Source organism: Adelges cooleyi, unplaced genomic scaffold (genome assembly GCF_023614345.1).
Source record: "Adelges cooleyi isolate 19-005CV unplaced genomic scaffold, UGA_ACOO_1.1 ACOO_flye_CR_arks_rails_tigmint_CR_PRNA_574, whole genome shotgun sequence".
NCBI lineage: Eukaryota > Metazoa > Arthropoda > Insecta > Hemiptera > Adelgidae > Adelges > Adelges cooleyi.
Genome location: NW_026096268.1, coordinates 16,090,121 through 16,107,419, shown reverse-complemented (window position 1 = coordinate 16,107,419; position 17,299 = coordinate 16,090,121). Strand labels below are relative to the sequence as shown.

General features: G+C 26.6%; 1 protein-coding gene across 3 annotated transcripts in view; it reads right to left on the bottom strand.

The window, feature by feature from the left end:
- Nucleotides 1-1,361: 1,361 nt before the first annotated feature.
- The window catches only part of LOC126843089 (uncharacterized), a 31,107-nt gene continuing 15,169 nt past the window's right edge, over nucleotides 1,362-17,299 (bottom strand). The window contains exons 36-52 of one of the 3 annotated variants that reach the window (XM_050580406.1): nucleotides 17,152-17,178; nucleotides 7,668-7,694; nucleotides 6,475-6,501; nucleotides 6,213-6,236; nucleotides 6,015-6,038; nucleotides 5,864-5,887; nucleotides 5,434-5,463; nucleotides 5,165-5,206; nucleotides 4,799-4,825; nucleotides 4,370-4,396; nucleotides 4,140-4,172; nucleotides 3,772-3,798; nucleotides 3,235-3,261; nucleotides 2,874-2,903; nucleotides 2,638-2,664; nucleotides 1,872-1,958; nucleotides 1,362-1,456 (exon numbers count right to left, since the gene is read on the bottom strand). In XM_050580406.1, the coding sequence (XP_050436363.1) occupies nucleotides 1,873-1,958; nucleotides 2,638-2,664; nucleotides 2,874-2,903; nucleotides 3,235-3,261; nucleotides 3,772-3,798; nucleotides 4,140-4,172; nucleotides 4,370-4,396; nucleotides 4,799-4,825; nucleotides 5,165-5,206; nucleotides 5,434-5,463; nucleotides 5,864-5,887; nucleotides 6,015-6,038; nucleotides 6,213-6,236; nucleotides 6,475-6,501; nucleotides 7,668-7,694; nucleotides 17,152-17,178 (509 nt within the window). In that variant the 3' untranslated portion in view covers nucleotides 1,362-1,456; nucleotide 1,872. Of the gene's footprint in view, nucleotides 1,457-1,871; nucleotides 1,959-2,637; nucleotides 2,665-2,873; nucleotides 2,904-3,234; nucleotides 3,262-3,771; nucleotides 3,799-4,139; nucleotides 4,173-4,369; nucleotides 4,397-4,798; nucleotides 4,826-5,164; nucleotides 5,207-5,433; nucleotides 5,464-5,863; nucleotides 5,888-6,014; nucleotides 6,039-6,212; nucleotides 6,237-6,474; nucleotides 6,502-7,667; nucleotides 7,695-15,418; nucleotides 15,508-15,912; nucleotides 16,024-16,337; nucleotides 16,365-16,993; nucleotides 17,021-17,151; nucleotides 17,179-17,299 lie in introns of those variants that run through there. The other 2 variants (XM_050580407.1, XM_050580408.1) reach the window with 2 other exon arrangements.

Genomic DNA, 17,299 nt, shown 5'->3' with positions numbered 1-17,299 from the left:
TCAATATTATTTTACATGTTATGCGTTTCTTGACATTGACTTGGTTTTAATTGATTTTTATTTAACAAGATCAAAAGCAGTTAAGCCTAAGAGCTATTCTACATATTTGTTTTTTTTTTAAACTGATATATTTGTATATATTGTTGGTATTTTGTAAAAACATGATTATTTGTTAGTATCTTATCGAGAAGCATATTTTTTATAGTATTCAATCAAGTAATACGGTATCTTCTCTTTTATAAAAAATATGAACCGGTAACATAATATCTGTTGCTTTTTGTTTTTTTAAACCGATAAATTCGTACATAGGTAATTCTAGGTCATTGTGAAGACATGTTATTTTAAAATGCCATTAAAAATTATGGTACCTATTCAGTTGCATTGTTCATGAGCAGAACATAATATAGAAATATTTATCTCAAATTTGCATTTTATAATGAACTTGAGATAGTGTTATTATGATTTTCCAATACAATCAAGTTAAATATAGTATTGGGCACTACCATGCAAAAAATAAATAAATAATAAATCACGAAGCAGAACGCGATTCAAAGAGCAACATATTTTCGTTAAGCAACACATTTAATATTGTGTTCTATTTTTGTGCTGTATTTGGCGTGCACGTGCCATACAGAAACTGTAATGGTAAAAACTATGAAAATTGTTTTTGTAAAACACGACTGTTCAATGTACTTATAAATTCATGATGAACACAGGCGTTTTTCATCTGTTTGCATTGCAATAGTAGTTATGAAAAACAAAGTATAATACATTGAAATTTTAACTCAACTGAAAATGTTAGCCGTATACCTAAATAGCATTACTAATTAAAGACCCTGACTTAATAATTAAAACCCTTACACAACAAAAAATGAGTTCCAACACACATTTAATCTTGTAACAGAAAAGTGAAATAAAGAAAGAAAAATGCAAAACTGTAGATTGGTTATTACACAACATTTATTTTAAATGATATAAATTGACGGGGGTAAAGCTAAGGTTTTTATGGTAATTATTATTATAATTTCTAACGCCCTTTAAAATAATATTTATTTGTTGTTGCTAATGACAATTTAAAACAATATAATAAAATAAAAGAATTAAGGATATATTTTTGCTGCCTGTTGTTTACTTTAGACACTGCATTGTCACAAAACAAACCACTTAAAACGCACCAAAACCAATCACATGAATTGTCTTTTTAATTTCAACCAATCAATCTAACTTATTATATAAAATTATATATAATAAAATGTTTTATCAAGAGAATAGCAATAGGTATAACAAATGACTATATATTCAATTTTCCAAATAGTAAAAGTTTATTGATATTATTGTAATTCAGTGAAATATATTATAATGTTGGCTTTTAAAAGTTTATACAGTCAAAAAATTATTAAATTGTACTTGAAACCAAACTGGGTATTCTTACGACACATTTGAGTCTTTTCTGTAGCTAAAAAAATACATCATTATTAAGATCATTCCTAAGACAAGGACACTGTTAGTGTATGTTGCATAATAAGACTTTTAACAGTTACCATCTAGAACTATCGTTTAGTGAATTTGTTTGCTCAATTGGACGGTATAAATTATTTTAGACAGTTTTGATCAAATTAAAATTTCAGTACAACTGTTTTTAGCTTAATGATTATTTAACAAATATTTACACTGGGCTTTTAATTTACAATATACGCTAAACAGGTGCTGGCTGTTGTGTTTATGTGCATGTTTCATCGAGTGAATATAAGTTCCAATTTATTTTATGGAAAAAAAATTGACATGAACATTAAACAAGTTTGTCATATTATGTAACACATCAAACATTCTTTGTGTATGGTTATGGAAATGAAACGGTTGTGTTACGTTACCTTAATAACCGTAATGAGAATGATGATGCGAATGATGACGAGGTGTACGAATGATAATTGTAGAGTGATGGCATTGCGGTTCAACATCTGAAATGTATTTATTAAGACGTACTTTTGGTAAGTAAATTCCAAAAAAAAAAGACCTGCATATTAGTGTAGGCATGCATTGTCATCTTTTCCAGAAACCAAGGTTAATATTACTTATTGTTTTAGTCTCGATACGAGGCTGAGAAGGTATTATTTTTACAATGATGTGTTTTTATTTTCTCAAAAATTTGTAGTCAACCTTTTTTTAAAAAAGGACCCCCCCCCCCTAAAAAAAAGGACAAATTACACTTTGATCGCATTTATCTTCCAGGTTGCTATGTGTGAGTGAATCAAATTTGTATAGACAGACGATGGACCCTAAACGTACCTACCCCAATACTAGAAATTATTTTTTATGCACATTATTGTCATTAGTTTCACTGGTCCTCATTTACTCACTCACATATTATAATTACTATTATAACTTACTACTACTACCCACTTTCGTATAGTACCTTCATACTGTTTTGGACTGTACTGGTTTAAACCACAGATTCGCTTTGAAGCTTTTGTTTACAAGTGATTTTACCCAACACTTTAAATTCAAGCACAAAATAAAAACACATCATGGTAAACACAATACCTTTTCAGCTCGCATCAAAGTTTAAACATACCTAACTCATTTTATAAAATACAAAATAAAATATGTAATATGTTAAAAATGTTAGTTGTGACTTACCTTGTTGATATTGCACTTGTGGTGGAACTAAATATAGAAAAAAATATTAGGTATTAATATTAACTCACGCCTAAACGAATACTGGTAAACATTCAAGAAGTACCTTTTATCAACACATTATATTATCATTTAATATGATACCTTCTCAGGCCACATCAAAATTTAAATAAATCTAATTTATAGAAATATAAAAAAATAAAATGTATTAAGTGCTTGAAATGATAGATATTACTCACATTGCATTTGTTGTTGCATTTGTTGTGGGACTAAACAAAATTAGGTATTAATATCAACTAACGCTTAAACGAATACTGGTAAACATTCAAATAAGTAACTACTATCACCATATTAAATTATTATTTAATATGTCACCTTAACTATAACCATAGTTAGTAGATTATTTCTGATATCAACCTGAGAATAGTTAATCGAAAAAAATGGAAATACAACAATATCATAAACCCCAAAAACGGATGAATAAATTTTAAATACATGTCTTTTATATACAATTTTCATTGAATGTTAATCAAATTTAGATATATCTAATTTTTATAAATAACCAAATAAAATGTATTACGTGCTTTAAATGTTACTTACATTGTTGGTATTGCATTTGTTGTTGGACTAAATATAGAAAACAAAATTAAGTATTAATATTATCTCACGCTTAAACGAATACTGGTTAAACATTCAAGTGAGTAACTACTATCAATACACAGTATCATCATCTAATATAATACCTTAACCATGAATATAGAAGTTAAATAATTTCGGATATCAACTTGAGAAAAAATGATCGTGGAAAAAAGAGAATACAACAGTACCAAAATCCTCAAGAAATAAAAAATATGTATATACTTAAAAATGTTGATAAAAATTTATTTCAAACACCAATTTATTTGACAAAGTAATTAAAAATCCATTATTTTCACTCAGTATTTAAATATTTTGTAGATGGAATAAAAAATACTCTATTTTATTTTCTTAAAATAAAGAGAATCATTTTAACGTTATATTTTCGAAATTTGTTTATTTCGAAGAAACCGCTGTTCCAGCACACGAATATAGAGATAAATATAATGGTATCATTATGAAAATAATACTTTAGCAATAATATTGCTAGTTGTTACATACCTTGTGGATAAGTTTGCATTTGCATACCTAAATATAAACAACAAAATGAGCTTCAATATGAATTTGTACATGCATACATAAGAGTGCGAGGAACTTTTTATGATGATAAAATTATTTAAAAGTTACCCCAAAATATAAGTAAAAGAATAAATAAAAATTCATTATTCTCGCTCAGTATTTAAATATTTTGTAGATTGAATAAAACAATACTCTGTTTTATTTCCTCAAAATAAAGGGGATCACTTTAACGTTATATTTTATCTTTTCGGAATAAACAAAGTTCTACAACTGAAACGTTTGTACATAACACAATGGTTACAAAAAAGTAAACTTGTAAAACGTGCTTTTAATTGTATGTTGTTGCATACCTTGTGGATAATTATATGGCACAGTTTGCATACCTAAATATGAAGAACAAAGTGAGTTATTACTATGAATTCATAGTCACATACATAAGTTTGTGAAAAACATATTTATAGTGCATAATCAACTTCTATCAATACAGTATGTCATTAAATTGTGAGATAGCGGTATACAGAATATGCATAAGTACTACTGAGAATGACTGAGAGTAATAATATTGTAAGTTGTTACATACCTTGTGGATAAGTTTGCAATTGCATACCTAAATATAAAGAATAAAATGGACTATAAATATGAATTCTTACATGCATAAATAAGTGTGCGAGGAAATATTGATAATGATAAAATTATTTAAATGTTACCCCAAAACATAAGTAAAAGAATAAATGAAAAATGATTAAATAAAAATAAAAATGTAATTGATAAAATAATATCAAATTTTAAATATTTCATTGTTTTTAAATAATGATTTACTATTTTACTAGTCATATAAAAAAATCACAGGTTTAATATTGAATATTTTATTTCCTCAAAAAAAATAAAAACATCATTGTAAAAACAGTACTTTCTAAACTTCACATAGAAACTAAAATTTATACTATTTACACAAAATAACAAGGAAAATTTAAAACGTCCCCTTACTTTACCTTTAGCTGTTACTTACCTTGCAGGTATGCTGAATTTTGAGAGACTAAAAAATAAAAAGAACTATATTAGTTATTCATATGACTTTGTAATAGCATATGTGAAAGTGTAAAGCATATATGAAATATATTTAATTTGCATTAGGAAAATCATAATTAGAATTAGAATTTTAAAAGAATTTAATTTTATAAAAAGTTCGAGTAACCTTTTACTCGGAATTTTTATAACCAAACTATTAATTTTTACATTTACTGTCCATATGCGGGATTAAGTAGGGTTCAATATAAAAAAACAAATTAGGTCTTAACATTGAATTCTTACAAGCACATCACAAATCAAGACAAATTGTATGACATGCCTTTGAATATTGTGGGAAGATACTTACCTTGTTGTATATTTAGAGGACCTTGTGGATTAAATGGCACAACTTGTAACATAAAAAAAAAAGAACACAATTGGAAGTCAAAATTAATATTTAGTTTATGACTCTGATAAATGGAAAACAAAGTAATAGATGGGAAAAACTTATAATCGAAAAATATTGGACACAATGAGGCATTTCCCCGGCCTTATTTATTTTATTTATAGACGATTTCTTAACAAAATTAAAAGAAGGTAATGGAGGAATAACAAATTATATTGGTTTTTACTTACCTTGTCCATATTCTTGACTTTGTGGCATTACTTAAAAAAAAAAACAAAATTAGTTATCAATATACAGGGTGATCCACTTATCGTGAACCACTCAATATCTTATAGAGTTTAATAAGAATTAAAATTGTTTTTATTCATATTGTTTATTTCTTATTAAACCCATAAGATATTGAGTGGCTCACGATAAGTGGATCACCCTGTATGTGTATAGCATTGAGCATTTAGTATAAAAATATAAGGATAATTCACAAGATATACATGAAGAATTTGGCTGTGATAAATGGGAAACAAATTAATAGATGGGAAGATATAATGATCGAAAAATATAGGAGACAATAGGGCAACTCCCCAGTCTTATTTATTTTAAAATATGTAAAAAATAGATGTAGGTACAGGAGGAATAAAAATGTAACTGTTAGTTGTTACTTACCTTGTCTAATTGGCTGAGCTTGGACTATAAAAAACAATCAAAATTAGTTACCAACATATGTATATGGCTTTGACTATAAACACAATAGAAATATAATTCACAAGATATACTTGAAAGAGTTGGCTGTGATAAATAGTTAGTTGTTACTTACTCGGTACATATTGCACAGCTGGTACTAAGTATTAAGAAATCAAATAATTATTATCATATTCATTTGATAAAACAATATTACAAAATGTATAAAACACATTATAAATAAGTGTGTGAGAAAAGAAAATATTTGTTATGCATTCAAGTTCTCAATCGTTATCAATGGATTATAATGGCATTAAGGTTAGTCTATACTGACCTCTTGTTTCAATGGAAGCACCACCTAATTTAACAAATTATAGAAATCAAATGATTGTTCGCAAATATTCAAGTGGTAACTGGGATATAAAAATAAATAATTATTTAGAAATATATTTTTTTTACACGTTTTCATATTGTAATATCAGTGCAAATTTCACATATTAAAAATAAATAATTATATATTTCGTTTAGTGTGGGTAGTGTGTGTTACACAAAGAAAATGCATAATAGATGTAATCTCTAGTTTTACCGTTACTTACCTTGAACATTTTCCATACTTGGTTGGACTAAATAATATAAAGATCATAATAAGTTATCAATATGAATTTATAGTCGCATACATAAGTTTGTGAGAAAAGTAATTGTAATGCATTTAAAAAATCAAATTGTATCAATACAATATGCCATTTTATTAAATACTCTAAAGTCAAGACTATAGTAAATTGTTAATTTCGAATAATCAAACTTAAAGCAGCCTATGTTAAGAAAGCCAAAAAAAATATAACAATTTATTAAATCTCAAAAGAAAAATAATCAAACATTATAAGTTGTTGGCTTGGGATAGCAAAAAATATTTTTTTTAAACTTAATTTTTTACTATAAAAAGCAATAAAGGTGGGTTAAAAGCATAAATTAAAGAAAAACAATTTTTAGACCACTTTAATACTATATAAAATTAATCTAGTAAACGTAAGAATTTCTGCCTTAGTTGAGTACACATTTATGTATAGAGTATATAACTATTAAGTCTACATCCTGTCTTTTGATTCAGTCAAACTACCTCCAACTTATCCGACAAATAGTACAAGTTCAATTAATGTTTGCTGCTATTATATAGATAATTGCGTATATCAACTTGAGAGTAAATAATTAAAAAAAAAAGTAATTCTACAATATCAAAAACCACAAAAATGGACGAATAAATTTCTTCTAAATGTCTTTTATGTATCATATAAAAGACATTTAAATCATCATTTATTATATTATCTGATAAAAGTAGCCCATCGAATTATTCTAAACACATGCGTTAAAACTATTCTATTCTTAGCTACTAGGACTGTGGGAAGTATTAGATCTCAGTGAGATGAAAACCGCTCTCAAGCAATGCCCTTTGATGCGACTTTGTAAAAAGTACAAATAGGAAATAACAAATAAAATCAATGTAGTGAAGATTAATACATTTGAGATGCAAAAAAAAAAACCTTCTCAGGTCACATCAAAGTTTAAATATACCTAATTTATATTAATAACAACATAAAATATATTATGTACATTAAATGTTAGACATTACTCACATTGTTGTTGTTGCATTTGTTGTGGGACTATTTACAGAAAACAAAATTAGGTATCAGTATTAACAAACATTCAAGTAAGTAACTACTATCAACACATTATAATATTATCATCTAATATGAAACCTTAACTATAAATATAGTGGGTAGATATTACTCACATTGTTGTTGTTGCATTTGTTGTGGGACTAAATACAGAAAACAAAATTAGGTATCAGTATTAACAAACATTCAAGTAAGTAACTACTATCAACACATTATAATATTATCATCTAATATGAAACCTTAACTATAAATATAGTGGGTAGATATTACTCACATTGTTGTTGTTGCATTTGTTGTGGGACTAAATACAGGAAACAAAATTAGGTATCAATATTAACTCACGCTTAAACGAATAATGGTAAACATTCAAGTAAGTAACTACTATCAACACATTTTATTATCATTTAATATGATACCTTAACCATAAAATGGTTCTAGTAGATAGATAATTTCGGATATCTACCGTCTATGTTTGCTGCTATTAAAGTGTCATTTTTAGATGCTACTGACCTTGTGGTTGAGGTACACTTGAAGGAACTAGAAATATTTAAAAAAAATGTTATAAATAGAAAATTATAATTACAATGATGAGCACCTATGTGAAAAAATATGTGTAAGTATTCAACTTAGATACCCTTAACATTGAATGTTAATTTGGGAGCTTAAATTAGTAAAAGTGAATTTTTTGAAATATCTCTTAAATAAAACGATATTTTATTGTTGGTGGTTAAATTATTAAATATTTATTTAAAAACATTTTTAATTAAACCACTAAGAGGTTATTATGGTTCAAGTATATAATTAAATATATTAAGAGAGAAATCTCTCAATTTGAAAACAAAAACATCTCAGACCCTTATCTGGTTACTTACCTTGTGAATATGCCACATTTTGTTTGACTAAATATATAGAACAAAATAAGGTATCAAAATGAATTTATACTCGCATACATAATGACAAAGACATAATAATAGTATATAATGACCTTGTGGTTGAGGTGCACTTGAAGGAACTAGAAATATAAGAAAATATATATTTACACAAATTTGGAAGAGCAAAGATGAGTACTTATGTGAGAATAAATTTATAAGTACTCAACTTAGACACTTTAAATTTAGAACGTTAATTTCAGAGTTTACATTATTATAAGTGAAATTTGTGAAATCTCTCCTAAATAAAGCTATATAAATTTGTAGGTGGTTAAAATTATAAAATCTCTTAAATTTAAAAACAAAAACATCTCAGATCCTTATCTGGCTGCTTACCTTGTGAATATGACGCATTTTGTGTGGCTAAATATAAAGAACAAAATAAGGGGTCAATATGAATTTTTACTTTCTTACATAAGAATATCAGTATAGTATGTCAAAGACGTAGGTATAGTATATAATTTATTTCAGAAAATCAACATGAGAATTTTAAGTCAAATTAGAGTTTATTGTTAATTTTGGAGAATACAGATATTGATGTAGTCACACGACTGTATAAATTAATACAACTGAGAGTTATGAAATCATTTCCTAATTAAACACTTCTATGCAAAAGTGAGAGCTGTTGAGGTATTTAATATCAATTAAAATTAATTAGATCGGCAAACACTAATTGTGGGTCAAGATACAAAAAAAATGTATTAATGAAATTAAATTAAAAGTAAATCACCTAATTGTAGATACAATAACATCGCATCTCTAAATCGTAGTTTAAATGGAAATGGTTTCTTAAAAAAACTAAATAAAATTCATAACGTGCCGTTAAAATGCTTTTTACCTTGTGTATATGTTGGCTGGGCTAAAATATATAAAGATCAAAATTTGGTATTTACTAACAATTTTACTAGTATACAAAAATGTACAAGGAATATAACATATATATTTGAATGTTAGAAATAAAATTATATATCAGTGTATTTATCGTGTAAAGAAAATATATAGTGACATAATAAATTGTACTTAAGAAAAAAGACAAGTAGATATGTATTTCAAGAAAAAGTGTTTTCATAGTTATCTCGTTGAAGCTTTTTAAGTAAATAATTCTTAACTTGTATTTAATATTTGGTTAAGCATTGTCCGTGTAATACTCAAAAAGAAAATCATAATAAATATATACTCTAACCATACCATTAGTCTACTTATGATTCCTACACTAAAAGCCGGTATACAATAAATAAATACAAACATCAAATAAAATACTCTATACAATTTTAATTAAAATTAACATAGAGGTGATAAATTAAAAAATATTGTTGATCCAGTCACAGAAATTTAAACATATCATACAAAAGTAGTACCTTCTTAACTCCGGATAGAAGCTGAATATATTTCATTTGTGGAAAAAAACTAAGTAAAATTTACACCGTGTTGTTGCTTACCTTGTGAATTTGGTGCACTTGATGCACTTGATGCACTAGATTCACTTGATGCACTTGGAGCGGCTAATGTTGATTTAAAAATATACAAAATAAAAACAAATAATTTTTTATTATACAGTTATCTTATACTGAAGTAAAATGAGGCTAATGTTCGAGTAGACTCTACATGTTATAGAGACTCATCACATAAGATAAAATTTAACTAATAGTTCACAAATTGTTGAAGTTCATAGTAACCTATCAAAACGTGTTTCTGCTATTGTCTTTTGTAATTGTCATAATGGCATAAGAATTTTAAATAAATAGTGTATGTATTTATAAGTCGTTGCTTACCTGGTTTGTATTCCAAAGCCTTCATACCTAGTAGATCATCAAAACCTAAAGATCAAAATGATGTATCAATGTATAATGCATTCAAGTATACAACTTAACTACCATAAAGCCATACCTGGTGTGGAATTCGAATTCATCATATCCTGTAGATCATCTAAACCTAAACAACAAAAATAGGTATCAATATGAGTTCTCACTCGTGTAAATAAGCGTGTAAAAAAAATTTGTTTAATGCATTCGAGTATACAACTTAACTATCATAAAGCCATAACTTAATTTTATTGTTAATTTCGGAGCCTGCATTATTATAACTGAGAGTTATGAAAATCACTCTCAAATAATGTGATATCAATTTTTAGATGGTTAAAAAAGTAATTATCGATTAAAATAATTTTGAATTATACCATTAAAGAGGTTTTTGTGGTTTCAGATGCAAAAAAAAAGAACAAAATAAGAGAGAAATCTCTTAATTTTAAAAACAAAACCATCTCAAACCGTTATCTTGTTACTTACCTTGTGAATATGCCGCATTTTGTTGGACTAAATGTATAAAGAAAAAAATTAGGTAAAAATAGGAATTTATCGATTAAAATACTTTTGAATTGAACCATTTAGAAGTTACCGTTGTTCTACTTAATAAAATAAAATAAGAGAGAAACCTGTTAATTTTAAAAACAAAAACATCTCAGATTTTTATCTGGTTACTTACCTTGTGAATATGCATTTTGTTGGACTAAAATATAGAAAGAACAAAATAAGGTATCAAAATTAATTTATACTTTCTTACATAAGTACATCAGTACAATATGACAAAGACATAATTATAGTATATAATTAATTTGGAAAAATCAACATGAACATGTTTAGATACTTACCTTGTGAATTAGGGGCATTTGAAAGGACTAGAAAAATAAAGAACAAAACATATGTACTAATGTAAATTTATACTAGCAAAGATATGTATGTAGTAAGTAATGTATCTAGCTAACGTTGATTTATAAAAAATATTTTCCAAATTTTCTTGGACTAAAATTTATAAAGAACAAAATTAAGTGTCAAAATTAGTTTATACAGACATGCATAGGTTAATTAGGAAAAAAAAGTATAATATAATCCCTTTAATTAATTCGCTTGTATCAGTACAATATGTCAAAAACATGACTAAATAGGACTAAAAATGTTTTTAAAAATGTATTTATACAAATTTATCTGTACAAAAATGAGTACATATGTGGAAAAATATTTTTAAGTAAATATGTTTAAGTATACGACTTAAGTACCTTAAGTTTCTTGATAATTTCGGAGCCTACATTATTATAACAGAGCTTAAAAAAACACTCCCAAATAAAAAGGTATGAATTCGTATATGGTTAAAAAAACTAAATATAGACTAAAATAATTTTGAAATCAACCTTTAGAGGTTGTTGTGATGGAAAATACAAAAAGTAAAATAAAATACAGTTAGTTGTAACTTACCTTCTGCATATGGCACAACTGGTACTAAGTATAAAGAAAACAAATAATTATTATCATATTCATTTGATAAAATAATTACTAAGTGTATACAACACATTATACATAAGTTTGTGAGAAAAGAAAATATGTGTAATGCATTCAAGTTCTCAACTTTTCTCATAGCATTATAATGTCATTAAGATTATACTCTTAAGTCTATACTGACCCATTGCTCTGCTTGTTTCATACGAAGCACCGCCTAGTTTGACAAATTATACAAATCAAATGATTGTTTGCTAATATTCGAGAAGTATAATGGTATGAAAAAAAAATAAATACTGATATATATAATTTTTTTACACGTTTTCATATTGTTATACCGGTGCTAACTTTTTTGAATAATTAACTTATTAATAGCTTCTATTATTTAGTAATATACTAAGTAATAAATGTCTAGCACAAAAATAAAGAAAAACAAATGTAACACACTTGCCAATAGTTACTTACCTTGTTGAAATGTTGGCATACCTTGCGTGACTAAGTATATAGAACAAAATTAAGTGATTATTATATGAATTCATACTTTTAAACATAACTGATTGCATTGGCACGAATCATTTGGAATTAAGTGGTGGCAAAATGTAAGTTATCAAAACACCCACCAAAGCAAAAATAAGTTGTTTTTTGTTTGTAATTATTATAATTTTTTTTTTTTTTCATAGGTCACAGCTGTCCACAAAAATGTTTACGATTTCCGAAGAACTTGTTATTGTGTTTGGGTCACAGCAGATGTTCTTTTAGTGTTTACTTTCAGACTCTAGTTCTGCACGACACATAAAATATTAGCGATATACAGAAAACATGAAATTAAAAAAACCAACTGGTTATCGACCAGTCAACATTTTTAGTACATTATTCTAGTTTTAAAAATTTAATTAAATGTATGCGTTACCATTTAAATTTCAAAAGTTTCTATCAAACTTATAATTCATAACTATAGTGTATTTATTTAAATTAAATAGGATAATCAACCTGGGAATGATGAGTAATGGAAAAAATTAATTAAAAAAATCATATTACCCAATGTTATTTCCAAAACAATGACGACTATAAAATAAATAGCCATTTTTCGCATATTTTAATGATGTCGTGTTGTCACTGTAAAAAGACCACCGAGTTGTACGATAGAGAACTTAATAAAAAAAAATTACTTATGAACATAACACACAAAAGTGTTTCAGCAAGTATTACTTACGCTAAATAGAATCGTTAAAGTATGCAACAAACAGTGTATAATTTGTACACATAGTTATTTATTTTATAACATACATTTATTTAATAACATACAATAACATACATACTTATCGTGAATCACTTTAATAAGAAATACACATTTTTTTCATATTGTTTTTATACAATGTGATATAAATTTTTCTCAATTTTTTTTTGTTTTTACCCCCCTCCCAACATAGTTTTTTTGATAGCAACTTTTGAAGCTTAAATGGTAACGTACATATTTTATTAACCTTTTAAATTGAGAATAAAGTACTAAAAATTTCGACTGGTCAATAACCAGTTTCGGATAACTATTTTTAAAGTTCTAAGAGTTTTTAAGTTAGGATGGGAGAGGAAGTGCGGTTGGGGAATGCACGCAGATAACAATAATACTACACTCCACCTTTCCTCCTGCCCTAAAGTTGAAATTTCAATAATTTCAAAAATATAAAGGATGTCCACATTTATTGTCATCTTATATTATAGTTAGTAGATTTCTTATCATTGTATTCAATCATTCATATTCTTCAGCATTGGTCTTCAAAGTTAAATAATTTAAATAATATTTTATTTGTATTAATTTTATTTTTTTTTCAATTTATAATCTATATTTGATTCAAGCTGAGTAATTCAAAACACTCAAGCGTCAATCAGACTTAGAACAAACAAATCTAAACTACAAAATTAATCACAAAACTCAGCATTTTATTCACTGGGTTATTACAACAGCTGTAGTTTTGGCGACCGAAAGGGGCGTAAAAGGGTAGAGTACTATTGTCATAAGAAACTCAGGACAAACAAGAAATCCATTTAATAGCTTAAAATTGCATGCTGTGTCATTTTATAGTCTTCTAGTGGCAAGATAAATTTAATTGTAAACCAATAAAACATCATTCTAGGCATTTTCAGGTAAAAAAAATGTACGTCTTAAAAACTTTAGGAATTTCTGCTGGAAATTTTCAAGCATATTAATCAAATCTTGTTGAATAGGGTTTCAAATTTCGGAACTATACTCAAAAATAGAACGAACCGGCAAGAAGTAAAGTATCTTCAAACAAGACAAATTGTTGAACTCCCAACAGTTTCGTTTAATAAAACCTAAGATCCTCATTAGGCATTGGGCTTCTGCTTGCTTTTAATGCTTCTTGGTTGCTTTTATAAGGAATGTTGTCAACGATGATTTTTTGACTTGAGGGCTGAGACTCAGTATGATAATATATTATTGAACATTTTGATTTATTCTGTTTGAAAAATACATATTTGGAATATTTGAAGTATTGGATTATTATTTTTTTCAACGTTGATCTAAATTGTTTATTGATAAAATAACGTTGACCTGGTCTCACAGGTCTTATAGAAACAGTTATCGTTTTGTTTTTGTGCAAATAACATAATACATAGTCTGGATAACCCTTTCTTAAATAATGTATGTCGTGATTACTTAAGTATTTCTATGTATACTTTAAGATTCTCCATCGTACAACGTTACAGGGTTTTTTCAGAATAACAAAAGTTCTCATTAATACATTATGCATAAAATTGCTATCTCTTTTACAGCTCTCATTATCATAGATATATTTTTCGGTAATTTTTATTTGTATTTTTTTTTTCCAATAAAATCTCAGGTTGATTATCTTAAATTAACCAAACCCTACCATATTATGATTTTACTGTGTCTAATTAAATGATATACTTTGAAGTTGAATCAACCAGATGAAATTTGTGATTTATAGAGTTACTATTCGAAGGAATTTGTTCCAGTATTATAAAAGTACATCAGCTCTGCATCGAAGCTAAAATAATTTTACTACAAAAATAATTTACCAATCAATTGTAGCACATTTTTTTTAAAATATCAATTATTTAAAAAACAACCGAAAATTAACTACAGTTTTAAATAATGTTAAACATGTTTAATTTTTGACTAAAAAGAAAAGCGTGGGCCCTATTCAACAAAGTCCAAATTCATTGAGCTAAGTATTATGAAAAGTATGTGTCACACACTAATATCTAACCGAATTCAAATTACAAAGAAATTTACAATATAAAACATTATCTGAAATGTTATCTCATAAATTTATTAGGGACTTAGTTAAATAGGGCCTACGCTTTTATTTTTAGTCAAAAATCAAATGTTGTAAATGAAAATTTAAAACAATATAATAAGGAATAAGGCTTTAGGAAATATTTTTGCTGCCTGTTGTTTCGAACATGTTTGCAACACTTATAAGCAATACATTGTCACAAAACAAACCACTTAAAACGCACCTCAACCAATCACATTAATTGCCTTTTCCATTTCAACCAATCAATCTAACTTTAACAACAATAAATGTTTTATCAGGTGAATAGCAATAGGTATAACAAATGTAAAACGATATATTTTTAATTTTCCAAATAGTAAAAGTTTATTGATTTTATTGCAATTTAGTGAAATTTTAAAAGTTTTTACAGACAAAAAATAATTATATTGTACTGGAAACAAAACTGGGCATTCTTCCGACACATTTGAGTGTTTTCTGTAGCTAAAAAAAAAATACATCATCATTATTAAGACAAGGACACTGTTAGTGTTAGTGTCATAGTAAGACTTTTAACAGTTACCCTACAGAACTATCGTTTAATTGATTTGTTTGCTTAATTGAACATAATATTTTAGGTAGTTTTGATAAAATTAAAATTTGAGTACAATTTTTTTTAGCTAAAACGTTTATTTAACAAATATTTACACTGGGCTTTTAATTTTTAATACACACTAAATGTGTGCTGGCTTTTGTGTTTATGTGCATGTTTTATCGAGTGAAGCTAAGTTCCAATTTATTTTATGGAAAAAAAATGGACATGAACATTCAACAAGTTTGTCATATTATGTAACACATCAAGCATTATGTGTGTATGTTTATGGAAATGAAACGGTTATGTTACGTTACCTTAACCATGGCAATGAGAATGATGATGCGAACGATGACGACGAGAATGATGAGAAGGTTGAGGGTCGTGATGATAGACAATTGTAGAGTGATGGCAATGCGGCTCAACATCTGAAATGTATTTATTAAGACGTACTTTTGGTAAGTGAATTCCTTCGTAATGTGCTTGGTTTGGACTGTAATGGTTTGAACCAAAGATTCACATTGATTCTATCACTTTAAGTTTTAATAATTCATCTAAGCACAGTATAAACCAGTAGAGTAAGAAAGTAACAAATGTCAGTGAGTAGTAGTAGTAAGTAATATTAAAACATATCATAGTAAAAACAACACCTTTTCAGCTCGAATCAAAGTTTAAACATATTTAATTTTATAAAAAACAAAATAAAATGTGTAACTTGTTTTAAATGTTAGTTGTTACTTACCTTGATAACGCACTTGTTGTGGTGGAGCTAAATATAAAAAAAAATATTAGGTAAATATCAGTATTAACTAACGGTAACACGCATATTGGTAAACATTCAAGTAAACAACTACTTTTAACACATTTTATTATCATCTTAAATGATACAGTAGATAGATAATTATTTCGAACATCAACTTGAAAGTAAATAATCGAAAAAAATTCCAAAATTGGATGAATACATTTTTTTCACATGTTATTTATATATAATTTTCATAATTTATTGTATCTGATAAAAAAAAAAACATAGAATCATTCCTAACAAAATGTATGTTAGTATAGATTAGTAAGCTGGGAATATATTATTATGAGACCGCGAATTTTTTTGTATGCAATTGTATCTAAACATCTGCGTTAGGACTATTCTATTCTAAGCTACTAGGTCTGTTTAAATTATTACACCTCAGCGTGATGAAAAATCGCTCTCAAGCAATACCCTACGATGCGAATTTGTAGAATGTACAAATAGGAAATAACAATTGAAATCAATGTGGCAAAGATTAATAAATTTCAGAAACAAAAAAAAAACCTTCTCAGGTCGTATCAAAGTTTTAATATATCTAATTTTTATAAAAAAAAAACAAAACACAATTTATTTAAATGTTAGATATTACTTACCTTGTGGATAATGCATTTGTTGTTGGACTAAATGTAGAAAACAAAATTAGGTATCAGTATTAACAAACATTCAAGTAAGTAACTACTATCAACACATTATAATATTATCATCTAATATGATACCTTAACCATAAATATAGTGGGTAGATAATACTCACATTGTTGATGTTGCATTTGTTGTGGGACTAAAATATATAGAAAACAAAATTTGCTATTATTATTAACCCACGCTTAAACAAATACTGGTAACCACTCAAATAAGTAACTACTGTCAGCACATTATACTATCATTTAATTTGATACCTT